The sequence below is a fragment of the Ranitomeya imitator genome, chromosome 3 (assembly GCF_032444005.1).
Source record: "Ranitomeya imitator isolate aRanImi1 chromosome 3, aRanImi1.pri, whole genome shotgun sequence".
Classification (NCBI taxonomy): Eukaryota; Metazoa; Chordata; class Amphibia; order Anura; family Dendrobatidae; genus Ranitomeya; species Ranitomeya imitator.
The window spans coordinates 473,427,962-473,445,987 of record NC_091284.1 but is presented as its reverse complement, the minus strand read 5'-3'; the positions used below and the strand labels follow the sequence as shown (position 1 = coordinate 473,445,987).

Genomic DNA, 18,026 nt, shown 5'->3' with positions numbered 1-18,026 from the left:
TACTCACAGTCATTATATGTGGGGGGCTGCCTTTTCCTATGGGGAATTTCTCTGAGGCAAGGTAGGCTTTATTTTTCTATCTTCAGGGCTAGCTAGTTCCTTAGGCTGTGCCGAGTTGCATAGGGAGCGTTAGGAGCAATCCACGGCTATTTCTAGTGTGCGTTATAAGATTAGGGATTGCGGTCAGCAGAGTTCCCACGTCCCAGAGCTCGTCCTTATTATCAGTAACTATCAGGTCATTCCGTGTGCTCTTAACCACCAGGTCCATTATTGTCCTGACCACCAGGTCATAACAGCGGACACCATGTCGCGTTTGGAGAGCCCCTGTGTGCCTATGCATTGGAGCTCCCCCACAAGTGACCCCATTTTGGAAACTAGACCCCCCAAGGAACTTATCTAGATGCATACTGAGCACTTTAAACCCACAGGTGCTTCACAGAAGTTTATAACGCAGAGCCATGAAAATAAAAAATAATTTTTCTTTCCTCAAAAATTATTTTTTAGCCTGGAATTTCCTATTTTGCCAACGGTAATAGGAGAAATTGGACCATAAATGTTGTTGTCCAGTTTGTCTTCAGTACGCAGATACCCCATATGTGGGGGTAAACCACTGTTTGGGCGCACGGCAGGGCTCGGAAGGGAAGGCACGCCATTTGGCTTTTTAAATGAAAAATTAGCTCCAATCATTAGCGAACACCATGTCGCGTTTGGAGAGCCCCTGTGTGCCTAAACATTGGAGATCCCCCACAAATGACCCTATTTTGGAAACTAGACCCCCAGAGGAACTAATCTAGATGTGTGGTGAGCACTTTGAACCCTCAAGTGCTTCACAGAAGTTTATAACGCAGAGCCATGAAAATAAAATAAAAAATTTCTTTTCTCAAAAATGATTTTTTAGCCCGCAATTTTTTATTTTCCCAAGGGTAACAAGAGAAATTTGACCCCAATATTTGTTGTCCAGTTTCTCCTGAGTACAGTGATACCCCATATGTGGGGGTAAATTACTGTTTGGGCACATGCCGGGGCTCGGAAGTGAAGTAGTGAAGTTTTGAAATGCAGACTTTGATGGAATGCTCTACGGGCGTCACGTTGCGTTTGCAGAGCCCCTGATGTGGCTAAACAGTAGAAACCCCCCACAAGTGACCCCATTTTGGAAACTAGACCCCGAAAGGAACTTATCTAGATGTTAGGTGAGCACTTTGAACCCCCAAGTGCTTCACAGAAGTTTATAACGCAGAGCCGTGAAAATAATAAATACGTTTTCATTCCTCAAAAATAATTTTTTAGCCCAAAATTTTTTATTTTCCCAAGGGTTACAGGAGAAATTGGACCCCAAAAGTTGTTGTCCAGTTTCTCCTGAGTACGCTGATACCCCATGTGTGGGGGTAAACCACTGTTTTGGCACACGTCGGGGCTCAGAAGGGAAGTAGTGACTTTTGAAATGCAGACTTTGATGGAATGGTCTGCGGGCGTCACGTTTCGTTTGCAGAGCCCCTGGTGTGCCTAAAAAGTAGAAACCCCCCACAAGTGACCCCATTTTGGAAACTAAACCCCCCAAGGAACTTATCTAGATATGTGGTGAGCACTTTGAACCCCCAAGTGCTTCACAGACATTTACAACGCAGAGCCGTGAAAATAAAAAATAATTTTTCTTTCCTCAAAAATGATGTTTTAGCAAGCAATTTTTTATTTTCTCAAGGGTAGCAGGAGAAATTGGACCCCAGTAATTGTTGCACAGTTTGTCCTGACTATGCTGGTACCCCATATGTGGGGGTAAACCACTGTTTGGGCGCACGTCGGGGCTCGGAAGTGAGGGAGCACCATTTGACTTTTTGAATAAAAGATTGGCTGGAATCAATGGTGGCGCCATGTTGCAATTGGAGACCCCCTGATGTGCCTAAACAGTGGAAACCCCTCAATTCTACCTCCAACACTAACCCCAATACACCCCTAACCCTAATCCCAACTGTAGCCGTAACCCTAATCACAACCCTAACCCCAACACACCCCTAACCACAACCCTAACCCCAACACACCCCTAACCCTAACCACAACCCTAATTCCAACCCTAACCCTAAGGCTATGTGCCCACATTGCGGATTCGTGTGAGATTTTTCCGCACCATTTTTGAAAAATCCGCAGGTAAAAGGCACTATGTTTTACCTGCGGATTTACCGCGGATTTCCAGTGTTTTTTGTGCGGATTTCACCTGCGGATTCCTATTGAGGATCAGGTGTAAAACACTGCAGAATCCGCACAAAGAATTGACATGCTGCGGAAAATACAACGCAGCGTTTCCGCGCGGTATTTTCCGCACCATGGGCACAGCGGATTTGGTTTTCCATACGTTTACATGGTACTGTAAACCTGATGGAACTCTGCTGCGGACCCGCAGCGGCCAATCCGCTGCGAATCCGCAGCCAAATCCGCACCATGTGCACATAGCCTAATTCTAAAGGTATGTGCACACGCTGCGGAAAATGCTGCGGATCCGCAGCAGTTTCCCATGAGTTTACATTTCAATGTAAACCTATGGGAAACAAAAATCGCTGTACACATGCTGCGGAAAAACTGCACGGAAACGCAGGGGTTTACATTCCGCAGCATGTCACTTCTTTTTGTGGATTCCGCAGCGGTTTTACAACTGCTCCAATAGAAAATCGCAGTTGTAAAACCGCAGTGAAATGCGCAGAAAAACCGCGGTAAATACGCGATAAATCCACAGTGGTTTAGCACTGCGGATTTATCAAATCCGCTGCGGAAAAATCCGCAGAGGACCAGAATACGTGTGCACATACCGTACCCTATCCCTAACCCTACCCCTAACCCTACCCCTACCCCTAACCCTACCCCTAACCCTACCCCTACAAAAGTGTTTCCAGCCATGGCCGATGATATTGCAGCATCGGCCATGGCTGGATTGTAATATTTCACCAGTTTTTTAGGTGAAATATTACAAATCGCTCTGATTGGCAGTTTCACTTTCAACAGCCAATCAGAGCGATCGTAGCCACGGGGGGGTGAAGCCACCCCCCCCTGGGCTAAACTACCACTCCCCCGGTCCCTGCAGATCGGGTGAAATGGGAGTTAACCCTTTCACCGGATCTGCAGGGACGCGATCATTCTATGACACAGCATATGCGTCACAGGTCGGATTGGCACCGACTTTCATGACGCATACGCTGTGTCACAGGTCGGGAAGGGGTTAAAGATTTTTGTAAATTCACACTGAAGGCATCAAAACTATGAATTAACACATGTGGAATTATATACGGTACTTAACAAAAAAGTGTGAAACAACTGAAAATATGTCTCATATTCTAGGTTCTTCAAAGTAGCCACCTTTTGCTTTGATTACTGCTTGGCACACTCTTGGCATTCTCTTGATCAGCTTCAAGAGGTAGTCACCGGAAATGGTTTTCACTTCACAGGTGTGCCCTGTCAGGTTTAAGAAGTGGGATTTCTTGCCTTATAAATGAGGTTAGGACCATCAGTTGTGTTGAGCAGAATTCTGGTGCATACACAGCTGATAGTCTTACTGAATAGACTGTTACAATTTGTATTATGGCAAGAAAAAAGCAGCTAAATAAAGAAAAACGAGTGGCCATCATTACTTTAAGAAATTAAGGTCAGTCAGTCCGAAAAATTGGGAAAACTTTGAAAGTGTCCCCAAGTGCAGTTGCAAAAGCCATCAAGCGCATACAAAGAAACTGGCTCACATGAGGACCGCCCCAGGAAAGGAAGACCAAGAGTCACCTCTGCTTCTGAGGATAAGTTTATCCGAGTCACCAGCTTCAGAAATTGCATGTTAACAGCAGCTCAGATTAGAGACCAGGTCAATGCCACACAGAGTTCTAGCAGCAGACACATCTCTACAACAACTGTTAAGAGGAGACTTTGTGCAGCAGGTCTTCATGGTAAAATAGCTGCTAGGAAACCACTGCTAAGGACAGGCAACAAGCAGAAGAGACTTGTTTGGGCTAAAGAACACAAGGAATGGACATTAGACCAGTGGAAATCTGTGCTTTGGTCTGATGAGACCAAATTTGAGATCTTTGGTTTCAACCACCGTGTTTTTGTGCGACACAGAAAAGGTGAACAGATGGACTCTACATGCCTTGTTCCCACCGTGAAGCATGGAGGTGTGATGGTGTGGGGGTGCTTTGCTGGTGACACTGTGGGGATTTATTCAAAATTGAAGGCATACTGAACCAGCATGGCTACCACAGCATCTTGCAGCGGCATCCTATTCCATCCAGTTTGCGTTTAGTTGGACCATCATTTATTTTTCAACAGGACAGTGACCCCAAACACACATCCAGGCTGTGTAAGGGCTATTTGACCAAGGAGGAGAGTGATGGGGTGCTACGCCAGGTGACCTAGCCTCCACAGTCACCAGACTTGAACCCAATCGAGATGGTTTGTGGTGAGCTGGACCGCAGAGTGAAGGCAAAAGGGCCAACAAGTGCTAAGCATCTCTGAGAACTCCTTCAAGATTGTTGGAAGACCATTTCCGGTGACTACCTCTTGAAGCTCATTAAGAGAATGTCAAGAGTGTGCAAAGCAGTCATCAAAGCAAAAGGTGGTTACTTTGAAGAACTTGGAATACAAGACATATTTTCAGTTGTTTCACACTTTTTTGTAAAGTATATAATTCCGCATGTGTTAATTCATAGTTTTGATACCTTCAGTGTGAATTTACAACTTTCATAGTCATGAAAATACAGAAAAACCTTTAAATGAGAAGGTGTATCCAAACTTGTAAAAGTTTGGGCACCCTGGTCAAAATTACTGTTATTGTGAACAGTTAAGCAAGTTGAAGTTAAGGATGACAGATTTCCTTTGTATTTAGGTAATTTTGACTAGTGATGCCCAAACTTTTCCATGCCACTGTAAATAAATAAATATATATACTAAGCTCAGTATATGTGTAATATACACTGCTCAAAAGAATAAAGGGAACACTAAAATCCCACAACCTAGATATCACTGAATAAAATATTCCAGTTGTAAATCTTTATTCATTACATAGTGGAATGTGTTGAGAACAATAAAACCTTAAAATGATCACCGTAAATCACAACTAATATCCCACGGAGGTCTGGAGTTGGAATGATGCTCAAAATCAAAGTGGAAAATGAAGTTACAGGCTGATCCAACTTCAGTGGAAATGCCTCAAGACAAGGAAATGATGATCAGTAGTGTGTGTGGCCTTCACGTGCCTGTATGATCTTCCTACAACACCTGGACATGCTCCTGATGAGGCGGCGGATGGTCTCCTGAGGGATCTCCTCCCAGACCTGGACTAAAAGCATCTGCCAACTCCTGGACAGTCTGTGGTGCAATGTGATGTTGGTGGATGGTGGGAGTCACGATGTCCAAGATGTGCCTAATCGGACTCAGGTCTGGGGAACGAGTGGGCCAGTCCTTAGTTTCAATGCCTTCATCTTGTAGGAACTGCTGACACACTACAGCCACATGAGGTCTGGCATTGTCCTGCATTAGGAGGAACCCAGGGCCAACCGCACCAGCATATGGTCTCACAAGGAGTCTGAGGATCTCATCTCGGTACCTAATGGAGTCAGGCTATCTCTGGTGAGCACATGGAGGGCTGTGCAGCCCTCCAAAGAAATGCCACCCCACACCATTACTGACCCACTGCCAAACCGGTCATGCTGAAGGATGTTGCAGGCAGCAGATCGCTCTCCACAGTGACTCCAGACTCTGTCACGTCTGTCACATGTGCTCATGGTGAACCTGCTCTCATCTGTGAAGAGCACAGGGTGCCAGTGGTGAATTTGCCAATCCTGGTGTTCTGTGGCAAATGCCAAGCATCCTGCATGGTGTTGGGCTGTGAGCACAACCCCCATCTGAGGACGTCGGGCACTCAGAACATCCTCATGGAGTCTGTTTCTAACCGTTTGTGCAGACACATGCACATTTGTGGCCTGCTGGAGGTCATTTTGCAGGGCTCTGGCAGTGCTCCTCCTGTTCCTCCTTGCACAAAGGCTGAGGTAGCGTTCCTGCTACTGGGTTGTAGCCCTCCTACTGCCCCCGTCTCCTGGTGTACTGGCCTATCTCCTGGTAATGCCTCCAGCCTCTGGATACTACGCTGACAGACACAGCAAATCTTCTTGCCACAGTTCACATTGATGTGCCATCCTGGAAGAGCTGCACTACCTGAGCCACTTGTGTGGGTTGTAGAGTCCGCCTCATGCTACCACGAGTGTGAAAGCACATCCAACATTCAAAAGTGACCAAAACATCAGCTAGAAAGCATTGGTACTGAGATGTGGTCTGTGGCCCCCACCTGCTGAACCACTCCTTTATTGAGTGTGTCTTGATAATTGCCAATAATTTCCATCTGTTCTCTATTCCATTTGCATAACAGCGTATGAAATTGATTTGTCAAACAATGTGGCTTCCTAAGTGGACAGTTTGATTTCACAGAAGTTTGATTTACTTGGAGTTATATTCTGTTGTTTAAGTTTTCCCTTTATTTTTTAGAGCAGCGTATATAAATACATACACACAGGATTAGTGTCACCAAAATCAATTAAACACACACAAAAAAACATGGGAATTGAAAAATTGCATTTTTTTATCATTTCATCTTTTTTAGAAATTATTTTCCCCTTTTTTAGTGCAATATTTACTAAAGTGAAAGGCATCAGTCATCACTATATCTTGCTAAAAAAAACAAGTCCTCATGTGGTTTTTTTAATGGAAAAATAATGTTTAAGGAAGAAAAGGAAGTTGAAACAAAATCACAAAAACAAAATTCATCAGTACTCTCAAAGATCCCCAGGCAAGGTTAGTTTTTTTGTTTATTTTTTTAAACTGGGCTGAGGGTTTGTTTGTTTTTTAACCCGTTGAAGGGTTAATTTGATTTGTGTTTTTTGTTGTATTCTTTCTTTTAAATCTTGTGAAAAAAAAGCAACACACAGAAATCTCAAGTTATAAAACGCATAGGTTTAAAAAATGAAAAAAATCAATAAATGCCATGAAAATGCATGTAAAATATGAATATTTAAATGGCAAAACTTTACCAAAGTACATGAAGATTTTGGCTATTTCTAAACATGTCTATGATTTAAACTTAGCATTTTGGACTACAATTAAACTAGTTTGTTGTGAATACTTTTCTGCCCAATGATGACAGAAGTATTCTGGGAGTGATACCTTTATTGGCTAACCAGAAAATAATATGTTTGCAAGCTTTCAGAGCACAGAGGCTCCTTCTTCAGACAAGATTACAGATGTGCGCACGGAGGTGGCAAAAAAGAAAAGTTTGTAAAAAAGCAGGCACAAGCTCTGATGAGTAAACTGCATCACTAGCCAAAGCACGGCAGCTGCTGGATGTGCGCACAGGGATGGCGCAAATGGGGGTGAAAAAGAAAAGTGGAAAACAGCAGGCACGGGTGCTGATTGGTGAACTGCATCACCAATCAACGCTTGGCGGCTGGTGAATGAGTGCACGGAGGTGGCGCAAAGGGGGGGTGGAGGGGGTTAACAAGAGGGGGAAGTGGTGAATGGGGAGAAGCGGGGGATTCGGGTGGATGAGGAGAGATCGAGCAGGGATCAGAGATCAAAACACTTACACTAGTTGTCTTTCTTCTTTCTTGTCTTCTTCTGTCTTGTCTTCTCTTCTGATGACATTGATCGCACCAATCAGATGTCTGGCATTACTAGGTACAAGCCTAGGATCTATGCTCTTGGAGCACCGATCATAGGCTAGAACATCAGTGTTTCAGGCAATCTGATTGCCTGAAACACTGAGAAATGCTGCGATTGGCTGTTTAGAATTGAACAGCCAATCACAGCGATCTTGGTTGTGGGAGGGCAGCAACACCTCCCAGGATGATGACACCATCTACCCACAGGTAAGATGGCACTGGAATTTTAAAAAATGACGTAATATTCCGTCCATGGTCAAATAGGCCCAGGTCACATGGATGGAATATTACATCTGATGTAAGGAAGGGGTTAATAAGCAGCAAAGGCTAGTCAGACAGCTGCAGGCTGATATCCATAGCCTAGGATGGGGCCATGGATATTGACCCCCTCCCAGAGTAAAAACATCAGCTCTTAATGAATCTAAATGTTCCAAAAACATGTACAGTTTAATCACCGCACGCCCATTCCACTGAAGCCAATGTCTCCTGTAAAAGAATTAAAGTAATAAACAACCATATTCCTCACATATCCATCGAAAAGATAATATTCCAATTGTCCTGTGACTTGTCTAGCTCTTCTACATCTGGATGGCAGCTGCATTGTTGCATGATGCGACTATACAGCCTGCCATCCAGCAGAGACACGTGTTTGCACAGTTCAGTGCCTTTGGGTGATATCCTTTCAACTCATTGACTTTACCGCGAATGTGAGATGGTTCTCATGCTAGTGGTGCTGTCAGAAAGCTAATTGGAGTTAAAAGCCAATTAACCCCTCTCAACTCAATTATGTCCACGCAAGCGCCATGGGAACAATTTATAACGGCGCTTGTGCTGTCGTCGTTGAGTTGAACTGAGTTTATTGACTCTGAACTCTGATGATCTTTCTGATGGCACCGTGAGCATGACAACTATCTCAAGTACATGGTGATGATAGTGAAGTGAAAGGAGTTCATTGGATATGAATCCCGCTCAACTTTACCACATTACCATGAGGCACTGAGCTGAGCAAGCACATGCAAATCAGTGTCTCTGCTGGATGGCAGGCTTTATAGTTGCAGCCTGTCATCTAGGTGTAGCAGAGCTAGATGCATCATGGAAAAATTGGATTATTATCTTCTCGGCGGACAGGTGAGGAATATGGTTGTTTATAATTTTAATTATTTTACAGGGGACAATGGCTTCAGTGGGTTGGGCATAAGGTAAGTGTTATTGGTTAATTAAGAGTCAATAAAGGAGTCTGTGTCTTTTGTTCAAAGAAAGGACTTTATTCTGGGTGTTATTTTTTCCACAATTTGACCATGGGGTTAGTAATAAGGGCATCTTATAGATGTCTCTCCACTACTAACTCCTGGGCTTGATGTCACCTGACAATACAAAGGTGACATCAACCCAGATACTATCACCCCACTTGCCACCACACAAGGGCAAGTGGGAGGAGCAAGGCTATGTGCCAGATTTGGTGCATCTCCTGGATGCCCCATTTCTGAGGCGACTGAGAGCTGATGTTTTTAGACTAGGATGGGGCGAATATCCATAACAATCTTCCTAGGCTATTAATATCAGCCCACAGCTGTCTGCTTAACTTTTACTGGTCTTTAATTGTAGAGTGAATTTGTCATTTATTTGGGGGGTCCCCATTTTAATAACCAGTAAAGGATATGTTTACATCTGTGAGCTGATGCTAATAGAAAAGATGGAAAGATGGAAAGATCCATCTGTATTACTCCCTTCCCAGGCTATAAACATATATATATATATATATATATATATATATATATATATATATATATATCTTGAAGAATATTTCCTTGGAAAACTATGTGTAAATTACATAGAGAATTGCTCCATCTAAGAGCTCATGTTAAAAACTCATTGCAATCGGATTGCATTTGCATGCAAAGCGGATGCTAGGTGTTTGCAAAAATTGAGTTTGTACTTGCAAGAAAATCGCATGACACTTGTCCCACTTTTCTGGAACAAAATTGGACCTTTATTTTTTAATGTTAATGGGTATGAACCCTAATGCTATTAACCTGAAGATTACCCCTATATCCGCGAGTTATTTGTTATCCAACCTAACAGGTTCCCTTTAAGGCAAAGCTCCCCTGATGAGCATTTGGTGATTTTTTTTCTGCTGCTTACTATAGCTATGCAAAAAACACAGCCTATTACAGTTCTAGCAAAATGAATGGAATTTATAGAAATCAAATTCCCATGGTACTAGTTTTTACGCTGCAGAAGCAGGCGTGCAGTGCATTTTTGAACTCTGCAACATATACGGTAACTTTCTATTGCGGTAAATACGGTATGTGTTTTATTTCTGGATTTTCCCCATAGACTTGAAAGAGATGAGGAAAAGCCAGAGTTAAAAAAGAGATGACTTTGTCAATAAAGGTTCATCAAAGCTACATAACAGGAAGAGTCCAAAACAAAGCAGCTGACAAACATGACATACCAAAAGGAAACAAAAACTGAAGCAGAAAAAAATGACAGAAATTTATGCAAAAGAAATGCAATGAAAAACACAAATAAACCTAACTTACATTATCAGCATCTGCTGATATCAGCTAATCAATGGGGTGTGCCAGGTCAAATTGGATCCCCATCGAACTTATATTGGTGACCTGAACAACCCCTTTAGTGACAACAAAAGGTGCCAAAAAATCCCTTAAAAATAAGGCACGTGAAAAATGTCAGTAAGTACTGTAATCACGTTAAATCTCAGAAATATATAACCCACTTCTTGTATCTTAATGCGTGTAATCAATACCTGTGATGGGTCCAACAGAATCATAAGACGCAGAGGAAAATCTGTCATTTCCATTATGCACGTGTGAATCTACATCATATTTACGTGCATTATATTCAAAATCTGTGGAAACAAAAATATATACTTAGATAACTGTTGAAGGGAATATGTCAGCAGGATTTTGCTATTTAGGCCAGTCTCACACGTCCAGATAATTCCGATACAGGAGAAAACGGTACCGGAGTTATCCGTGTCCGTGTGCTCACGTAGGCCATCCGTGTGATGTCCGTAAGTATGTTTTTAGGGTCCGTGTGCTGTCTATGTGCTGTACGTGTGCTATACGTGTGTCCGTGTTCGTGTATTGCAACAATTTTTACAATTTTAACCCTATGACAGGAAAAACGCACACGGACAGCACACGGATGGCACACGGACAGCATCCGTGTGCGGTACGTGTTTACACAGACCCATTGACTTTAATGGATCCGTGTGATCCGTGCGCTCCCACAAACACTGACATGTCTCCATGTTTTGCAAACGGACACACAGTCCCCGAAAACACGCGGACACCTGCAGAGAAACATTTATTTTAATGTGTCTACGTGAGTCAGTGTCTCCGGTACGTGAGGAAACTGTTACCACACGTACCGGAGCCACTGACGTGTGAAACCGGCCTTAATCTGTGAGCAGCATAATGTAGGATCAGAGCCCTCAAGCATCTCACTTGATGAAAAATAAAATGTTACCACTCACGAAAAATGGCGACACAAACCGGTTTTTCCAGTACTGGAAATAAACTGATGTGTGAAACCGGCCTATAACAGAGGAAACGGGGATTCCATCAAAACTGCACCAAGCAGTCCAGTAAGTGATACATCCCTGGAATCAGGGTCTCTGCTCCTGCGTCATCTGCTCTCAGATCACATAGCGAAAACCTGCTGACAGATTCCCTTTAAGACTGTAAGAAAATGTTCTCTGGGAATTTTAGTAATGTAATACTCACGTATTTCTTGTTTCTGAAGAGTTACTCTTTGCTCTTTGTTTACAGTGGAGTACATTTGTTGGTTTGCAATAACTTTTTCTCTAATGGTACCTGCAAAGTAAACCATAGAATGAAATGGAAGAAGTGTAGAGAAACATTGGCCATACGCACACGTTTCATATTTTCTTTTTCTACAGACAAAACCTGCTCTCTTTGACAGTAAAGAAACTGCTTAACCCCTTCATGACCCAGCCTATTTTGACCTTAATGACCTGGCCGTTTTTTGCAATTCTGACCAGTGTCCCTTTATGAGGTAATAACTCAGGAACGCTTCAACGGATCCTAGCGGTTCTGAGATTGTTTTTTCGTGACATATTGGGCTTCATGTTAGTGGTAAATTTAGGTCAATAAATTCTGCGTTTATTTGTGATAAAAACGGAAATTTGGCGAAAATTTTGAAAATTTCGCAATTTTCACATTTTGAATTTTTATTCTGTTAAACCAGAGAGTTATGTGACACAAAATAGTTAATAAATAACATTTCCCACATGTCTACTTTACACCAGCACAATTTTGGAAACAACATTTTTTTTTGCTAGGAAGTTATAAGAGTTAAAATTTGACCAGCGATTTCTCATTTTTACAACGAAATTTACAAAACCATTTTTTTTAGGGACCACCTCACATTTGAAGTCAGTTTGAGGGGTCTATATGGATGAAAATACCCAAAAGTGACACCATTCTAAAAAATGCACCCCTCAAGGTGCTCAAAACCACATTCAAGAAGTTTTTTAACCCTTCAGGTGCTTCACAGCAGCAGAAGCAACATGGAAGGAAAAAATGAACATTTAACTTTTTAGTCACAAAAATTATCTTTTAGCAACATTTTTTTTATTTTCCCAATGGTACAAGGAGAAACTGAACCACGAAAGTTGTTGTCCAATTTGTCCTGAGTACGCTGATACCTCATATGTGGGGGTAAACCACTGTTTGGGCGCACGGCAGGGCTTGGAAGGGAAGGAGCGCCATTTGACTTTTTGAATGAAAAATTGGCTCCACTCTTTAGCGGACACCATGTCACGTTTGGAGAGCCCCCGTGTGCCTAAAAATTGGAGCTCCCCCACACGTGACCCCATTTTGGAAACTAGACGCCCCAAGGAACTTATCTAGATGCATAGTGAGAACTTTGAACCCCCGGGGGCTTCACAAATTGATCCGTAAAAATGAAAAAGTACTTTTTTTTCACAAAAAAATTCTTTTAGCCTCAATTTTTTTCATTTTCACATGGGCAACAGGATAAAATGGATCCTAAAATTTGTTGGGCAATTTCTCATGAGTACACCGATACCTCACATGTGGAGGTAAACCACTGTTTGGGCACATGGTAAGGTTCGGAAGGGAAGGAGCGCCATTTGACTCTTTGAATGAAAAATTATCTCCATCGTTAGCGGACACCATGTCGTGTTTGGAGAGCCCCCGTGTGCCTAAACATTGGAGCTCCCCCACAAATGACCCCATTTTGGAAACTAGACCCCCCAAGGAACTTATCTAGATGCATATTGAGCACTTTAAACCCTCAGGTGCTTCACAAATTGATCTGTAAAAATGAAAAAGTACTTTTTTTTTCACAAAAAAATTCTTTTCGCCTCAGTTTTTCATTTTCACATGGGCAATAGGATAAAATGAATCCTAAAATTTGTTGGGCAATTTCTCCCGAGTACGCCGATACCTCATATGTGGGGGTAAACCACTGTTTGGGCACACGGCAGGGCTCGGAAGGGAAGGCGCGCCATTTGACTTTTTGAATGGAAAATTAGCTCCAATTGTTAGCGGACACCATGTCGCGTTTAGAGAGCCCCTGTGTGCCTATGCATTGGAGCTCCCCCACAAGTGACCCCATTTTGGAAACTAGACCCCCCAAGGAACTTATCTAGATGCATATTGAGCACTTTAAACCCCCAGGTGCTTCACAGAAGTTTATAATGCAGAGCCATGAAAATAAAAAATAATTTTTCTTTCCTCAAAAATGATTTTTAGCCTGGAATTTCCTATTTTGCCAAGGGTAATAGGAGAAATTGGACCGCAAATGTTGTTGTCCAGTTTGTCCTGAGTACGCTGATACCCCATATGTGGGGGTAAACCACTGTTTGGGCGCACGGCAGGGCTCGGAAGGGAAGGCACGCCAATTGGCTTTTTAAATGGAAAATTAGCTCCAATCATTAGCGGACACCATGTCACGTTTGGAGAGCCCCTGTGTGCCTAAACATTGGAGATCCCCCACATATGACCCCATTTTGGAAACTAGACCCCCAAAGGAACTAATCTAGATGTGTGGTGAGGACTTTGAACTTCCAAGTGCTTCACAGAAGTTTATAACGCAGAGCCATGAAAATAAAATAAAAATTTTATTTTCTCTAAAATGATTTTTTAGCCTGCAATTTATTATTTTCCCAAGGGTAACAGAAGAAATTTGACCCCAAAAGTTGTTGTACAGTTTCTCCTGAGTACGCTGATACCCCATATGTGGGGGTAAACCACAGTTTGGGCACATGTCGGGGCTCGGAAGTCAAGTAGTGACATTTTGAAATGCAGACTTTGATGGAATGCTCTGCGGGCGTTACGTTGCGTTTGCAGAGCCCCTGATGTGGCTAAACAGTAGAAACCCCCCACAAGTGACCCCATTTTAGAAACTAGACCCCGAAAGGAACTTATCTAGATGTGAGGTGAGCACTTTGAACCCCCAAGTGCTTCACAGAAGTTTATAACACAGAGCAGTGAAAATAATAAATACGTTTTCTTTCCTCAAAAATAATTTTTTAGCCCAGAATTTTTTATTTTCCCAAGGGTTACAGGAGAAATTGGACCCCAAAAGTTGTTGTCCAGTTTCTCCTGAGTACGCTGATACCCCATATGTGGGGGTAAACCACTGTTTGGGCACACGTCGGGGCTCAGAAGGGAAGTAGTGACTTTTGAAATGCAGACTTTGATGGAATGGTCTGCGGGCGTCACGTTGCGTTTGCAGAGCCCCTGGTGTGCCTAAACAGTAGAAACCCCCCACAAGTGACCCCATTTTGGAAACTAGACCCCCCAAGGAACTTATCTAGATATGTGGTGAGCACTTTGAACCCCCAAGTGCTTCACAGACGTTTACAACGCAGAGCCGTGAAAATAAAAAATCATTTTTCTTTCCTCAAAAATGATGTTTTAGCAAGCAATTTTTTATTTTCTCAAGGGTAACAGGAGAAATTGGACCCCAGTAATTGTTGCCCAGTTTGTCCTGAGTACGCTGATACCCCATATGTGGGGGTAAACCACTGTTTGGGCACATGTCGGGGCTCGGAAGTCAAGTAGTGACGTTTTGAAATGCAGACTTTGATGGAATGGTCTGCGGGCGTCACGTTGCGTTTGCAGAGCCCCTGGTGTGCCTAAACAGTAGAAACCCCCCACAAGTGACCCCATTTTGGAAACTAGACCCCCCAAGGAACTTATCTAGATATGTGGTGAGCACTTTGAACCCCCAAGTGCTTCACAGACGTTTACAACGCAGAGCCGTGAAAATAAAAAATCATTTTTCTTTCCTCAAAAATGATGTTTTAGCAAGCAATTTTTTATTTTCTCAAGGGTAACAGGAGAAATTGGACCCCAGTAATTGTTGCCCAGTTTGTCCTGAGTACGCTGATACCCCATATGTGGGGGTAAACCACTGTTTGGGCACATGTCGGGGCTCGGAAGTCAAGTAGTGACGTTTTGAAATGCAGACTTTGATGGAATGGTCTGCGGGCGTCACGTTGCGTTTGCAGAGCCCCTGGTGTGCCTAAACAGTAGAAACCCCCAACAAGTGACCCCATTTTGGAAACTAGACCCCCCAAGGAACTTATCTAGATATGTGGTGAGCACTTTGAACCCCCAAGTGCTTCACAGACGTTTACAACGCAGAGCCGTGAAAATAAAAAATAATTTTACTTTCCTCAAAAATGATGTTTTAGCAAGCAATTTTTTATTTTCTCAAGGGTAACAGGAGAAATTGGACCCCAGTAATTGTTGCCCAGTTTGTCCTGAGTACACTGATACCCCATATGTGGGGGTAAACCACTGTTTGGGCACACGTCGGGGCTCGGAAGGGAAGGAGCACCATTTGACTTTTTGAATAAAAGATTGGCTGGAATCAATGGTGGCGCCATGTTGCGTTTGGAGACCCCCTGATGTGCCTAAACAGTGGAAACCCCTCAATTCTTACGCCAACACACCCCTAACCCTTATCCCAACTGTAGCCGTAACCCTAACCACAACCCTAACCGCAACACACCCCTAACCACAACCCTAACCCCAACACACCCCTAACCATAACCACAACCCTAATTCCAACCCAACCCTAACCCTAAGGCTATGTACCCACGTTGCGGATTCGTGTGAGATTTTTCCGCACCATTTTTGAAAAATCCGCGGGTAAAAGGCACTGCGTTTTACCTGCGGATTTCACCTGCGGATTCCACCTGCGGATTCCTATTGAGGAATAGGTGTAAAACGCTGCGGAATCCGCACAAAGAATTGACATGCTGCGGAAAATACAACGCAGCGTTTCCGTGCGGTATTTTCCGCACCATGGGCACAGCGGATTTGGTTTTCCATAGGTTTACATGGTACTGTAAACCTGATGGAACACTGCTGCGGATCCGCAGCGGCCAATCCGCTGCGGATCCGCAGCCAAATCCGCACCGTGTGCACATAGCCTAATTCTAAAGGTATGTGCACACGCTTTGGAAAACGCTGCGGATCCGCAGCAGTTTCCCATGAGTTTACATTTCAATGTAAACCTATGGGAAACAAAAATCGCTGTACACATGCTGCGGAAAAACTGCACGGAAACGCAGCGGTTTACATTCCGCAGCATGTCACTTCTTTCTGCGGATTCCACAGCGGTTTTACAACTGCTCCAATAGAAAATCGCAGTTGTAAAACCGCAGTGAAATGCGCAGAAAAACCGCGGTAAATCTGCCATAAATCCGCAGCGGTTTAGCACTGCGGATTTATCAAATCCGCTGCAGAAAAATCCGCAGAGGACCAGAATACGTGTGCACATACCGAAACCCTAACCCTAACCCTACCCCTAACCCTACCCCTACCCCTAACCCTAACCCTACCCCTAACCCTAACCCTAACCCTAACCCTACCCCTAACCCTACCCCTACCCCTAACCCTACCCCTAACTCCAACCTTAGTGAAAAAAAAAAAAAATTCTTTATTTTATTATTGTCCCTATCTATGGGGGACAAATGGGGGGGGGTCATTTACTGTTTTTTTATTTTGACCACTGTGATAGATTATATCACAGTGATCAAAATTCACATTGGAACGAATCTGCCGGCCGGCAGATTCGGCGGGCGCACTGCGCATGCGCCCGCCATTTTGGAACATGGCGGCGCTCGGGGAAGAAGACTGACGGACCCCGCCAGGATCGGTAAGTATAAGGGGGGGAGATCAGGGCACAGGGGGGGGAAATCAGGGCACGGGGGGGCGTCGGAGCACGGGGGGGGAGGGATCGGAGCATGGGGGAGAGTGATCGGTGTGCAGGGGGGGGGATCGGTGTGCAGGGGGGGTGGTTCGGAGCACGGGGGGGGATCGGAGTGCGGGGGGGTTTGATTGGAGCACGGGGGGAGCGGACAGGAGGACGGGGGAGCGGAGCACAGGACGGAGGGGAGCGGGCCACAGATCGGGGGGCTGGGGGGGCGATCGGAGGGGTGGGGTGGGGGCACATTAGTATTTCCAGCCATGGCCGATGATATTGCAGCATCGGCCATGGCTGGATTGTAATATTTCACCATTTTTTTAGGTGAAATATTACAAATCGCTCTGATTGGCAGTTTCACTTTCAACAGCCAATCAGAGCGATCGTAGCCACGAGGGGGTGAAGCCACCCCCCCTGGGCTAAACTACCACTCCCCCTGTCCCTGCAGATCGGGTGAAATGGGAGTTAACCCTTTCACCCGATCTGCAGGGACGCGATCTTTCTGTGACACAGCATATGCGTCACAGGTCGGATTGGCACCGACTTTCATGACGCATACGCTGTGTCACAGGTCGGGAAGGGGTTAAAAATAGCAGGTTTTGCTGCACATTAGTTGCGTTTTTGTTGTATTTTGTGTCACTTGTGCATGCTGATAAACTTTATTGTCCCCCAAAAAACATGATGCACCTTCCTTAGGTTTTTACGGATCCGTAATATACGGCTGATAGGGCGAGACCCATTGAGAATCATTGTGCCGTATGTTTGGCGAGTTTTACGGACGTAGGTTCTGCGCTCTTACGTCCGTAAATCTCGCAAGTGTGACGCCGGCCTAATGGTGAAGTCTGATGCCATTTCTTAAAGGGGGTATTCTCAGGTTGTGAAATTGAGATATATTGTTAGACAGCATGATAACAAGCACCTTTACAACTGACCTTTCTATCTATTTTTATAACAGCTTTTCTCTTACATAGAGTACAGCTTGTTTCCAAGGAAATCCACCACGAGAGCATGGCTTGGTATGTACAGTAGTTACATTCCAAGCTGAAGAGTTAACTCCTGAGATTCCAGTTCTCTCCATCCCATTGATTTCCGTACAACAATAAGCTGCTCACT

General features: G+C 44.0%; 1 protein-coding gene across 3 annotated transcripts in view; it reads right to left on the bottom strand.

Moving 5' to 3' along the window:
* LOC138672158 (uncharacterized) overlaps nt 1-18,026 on the bottom strand; it is a 152,961-nt gene that overhangs the window by 20,736 nt on the left and 114,199 nt on the right. For all 3 annotated transcript variants that reach the window (XM_069760176.1, XM_069760174.1, XM_069760177.1), the window contains exons 5-6: nt 11,429-11,518; nt 10,447-10,548 (exon numbers count right to left, since the gene is read on the bottom strand). In XM_069760176.1, coding sequence (XP_069616277.1) covers nt 10,447-10,548; nt 11,429-11,518 — 192 coding nt within the window. The remainder of the gene's footprint in view (nt 1-10,446; nt 10,549-11,428; nt 11,519-18,026) is intronic.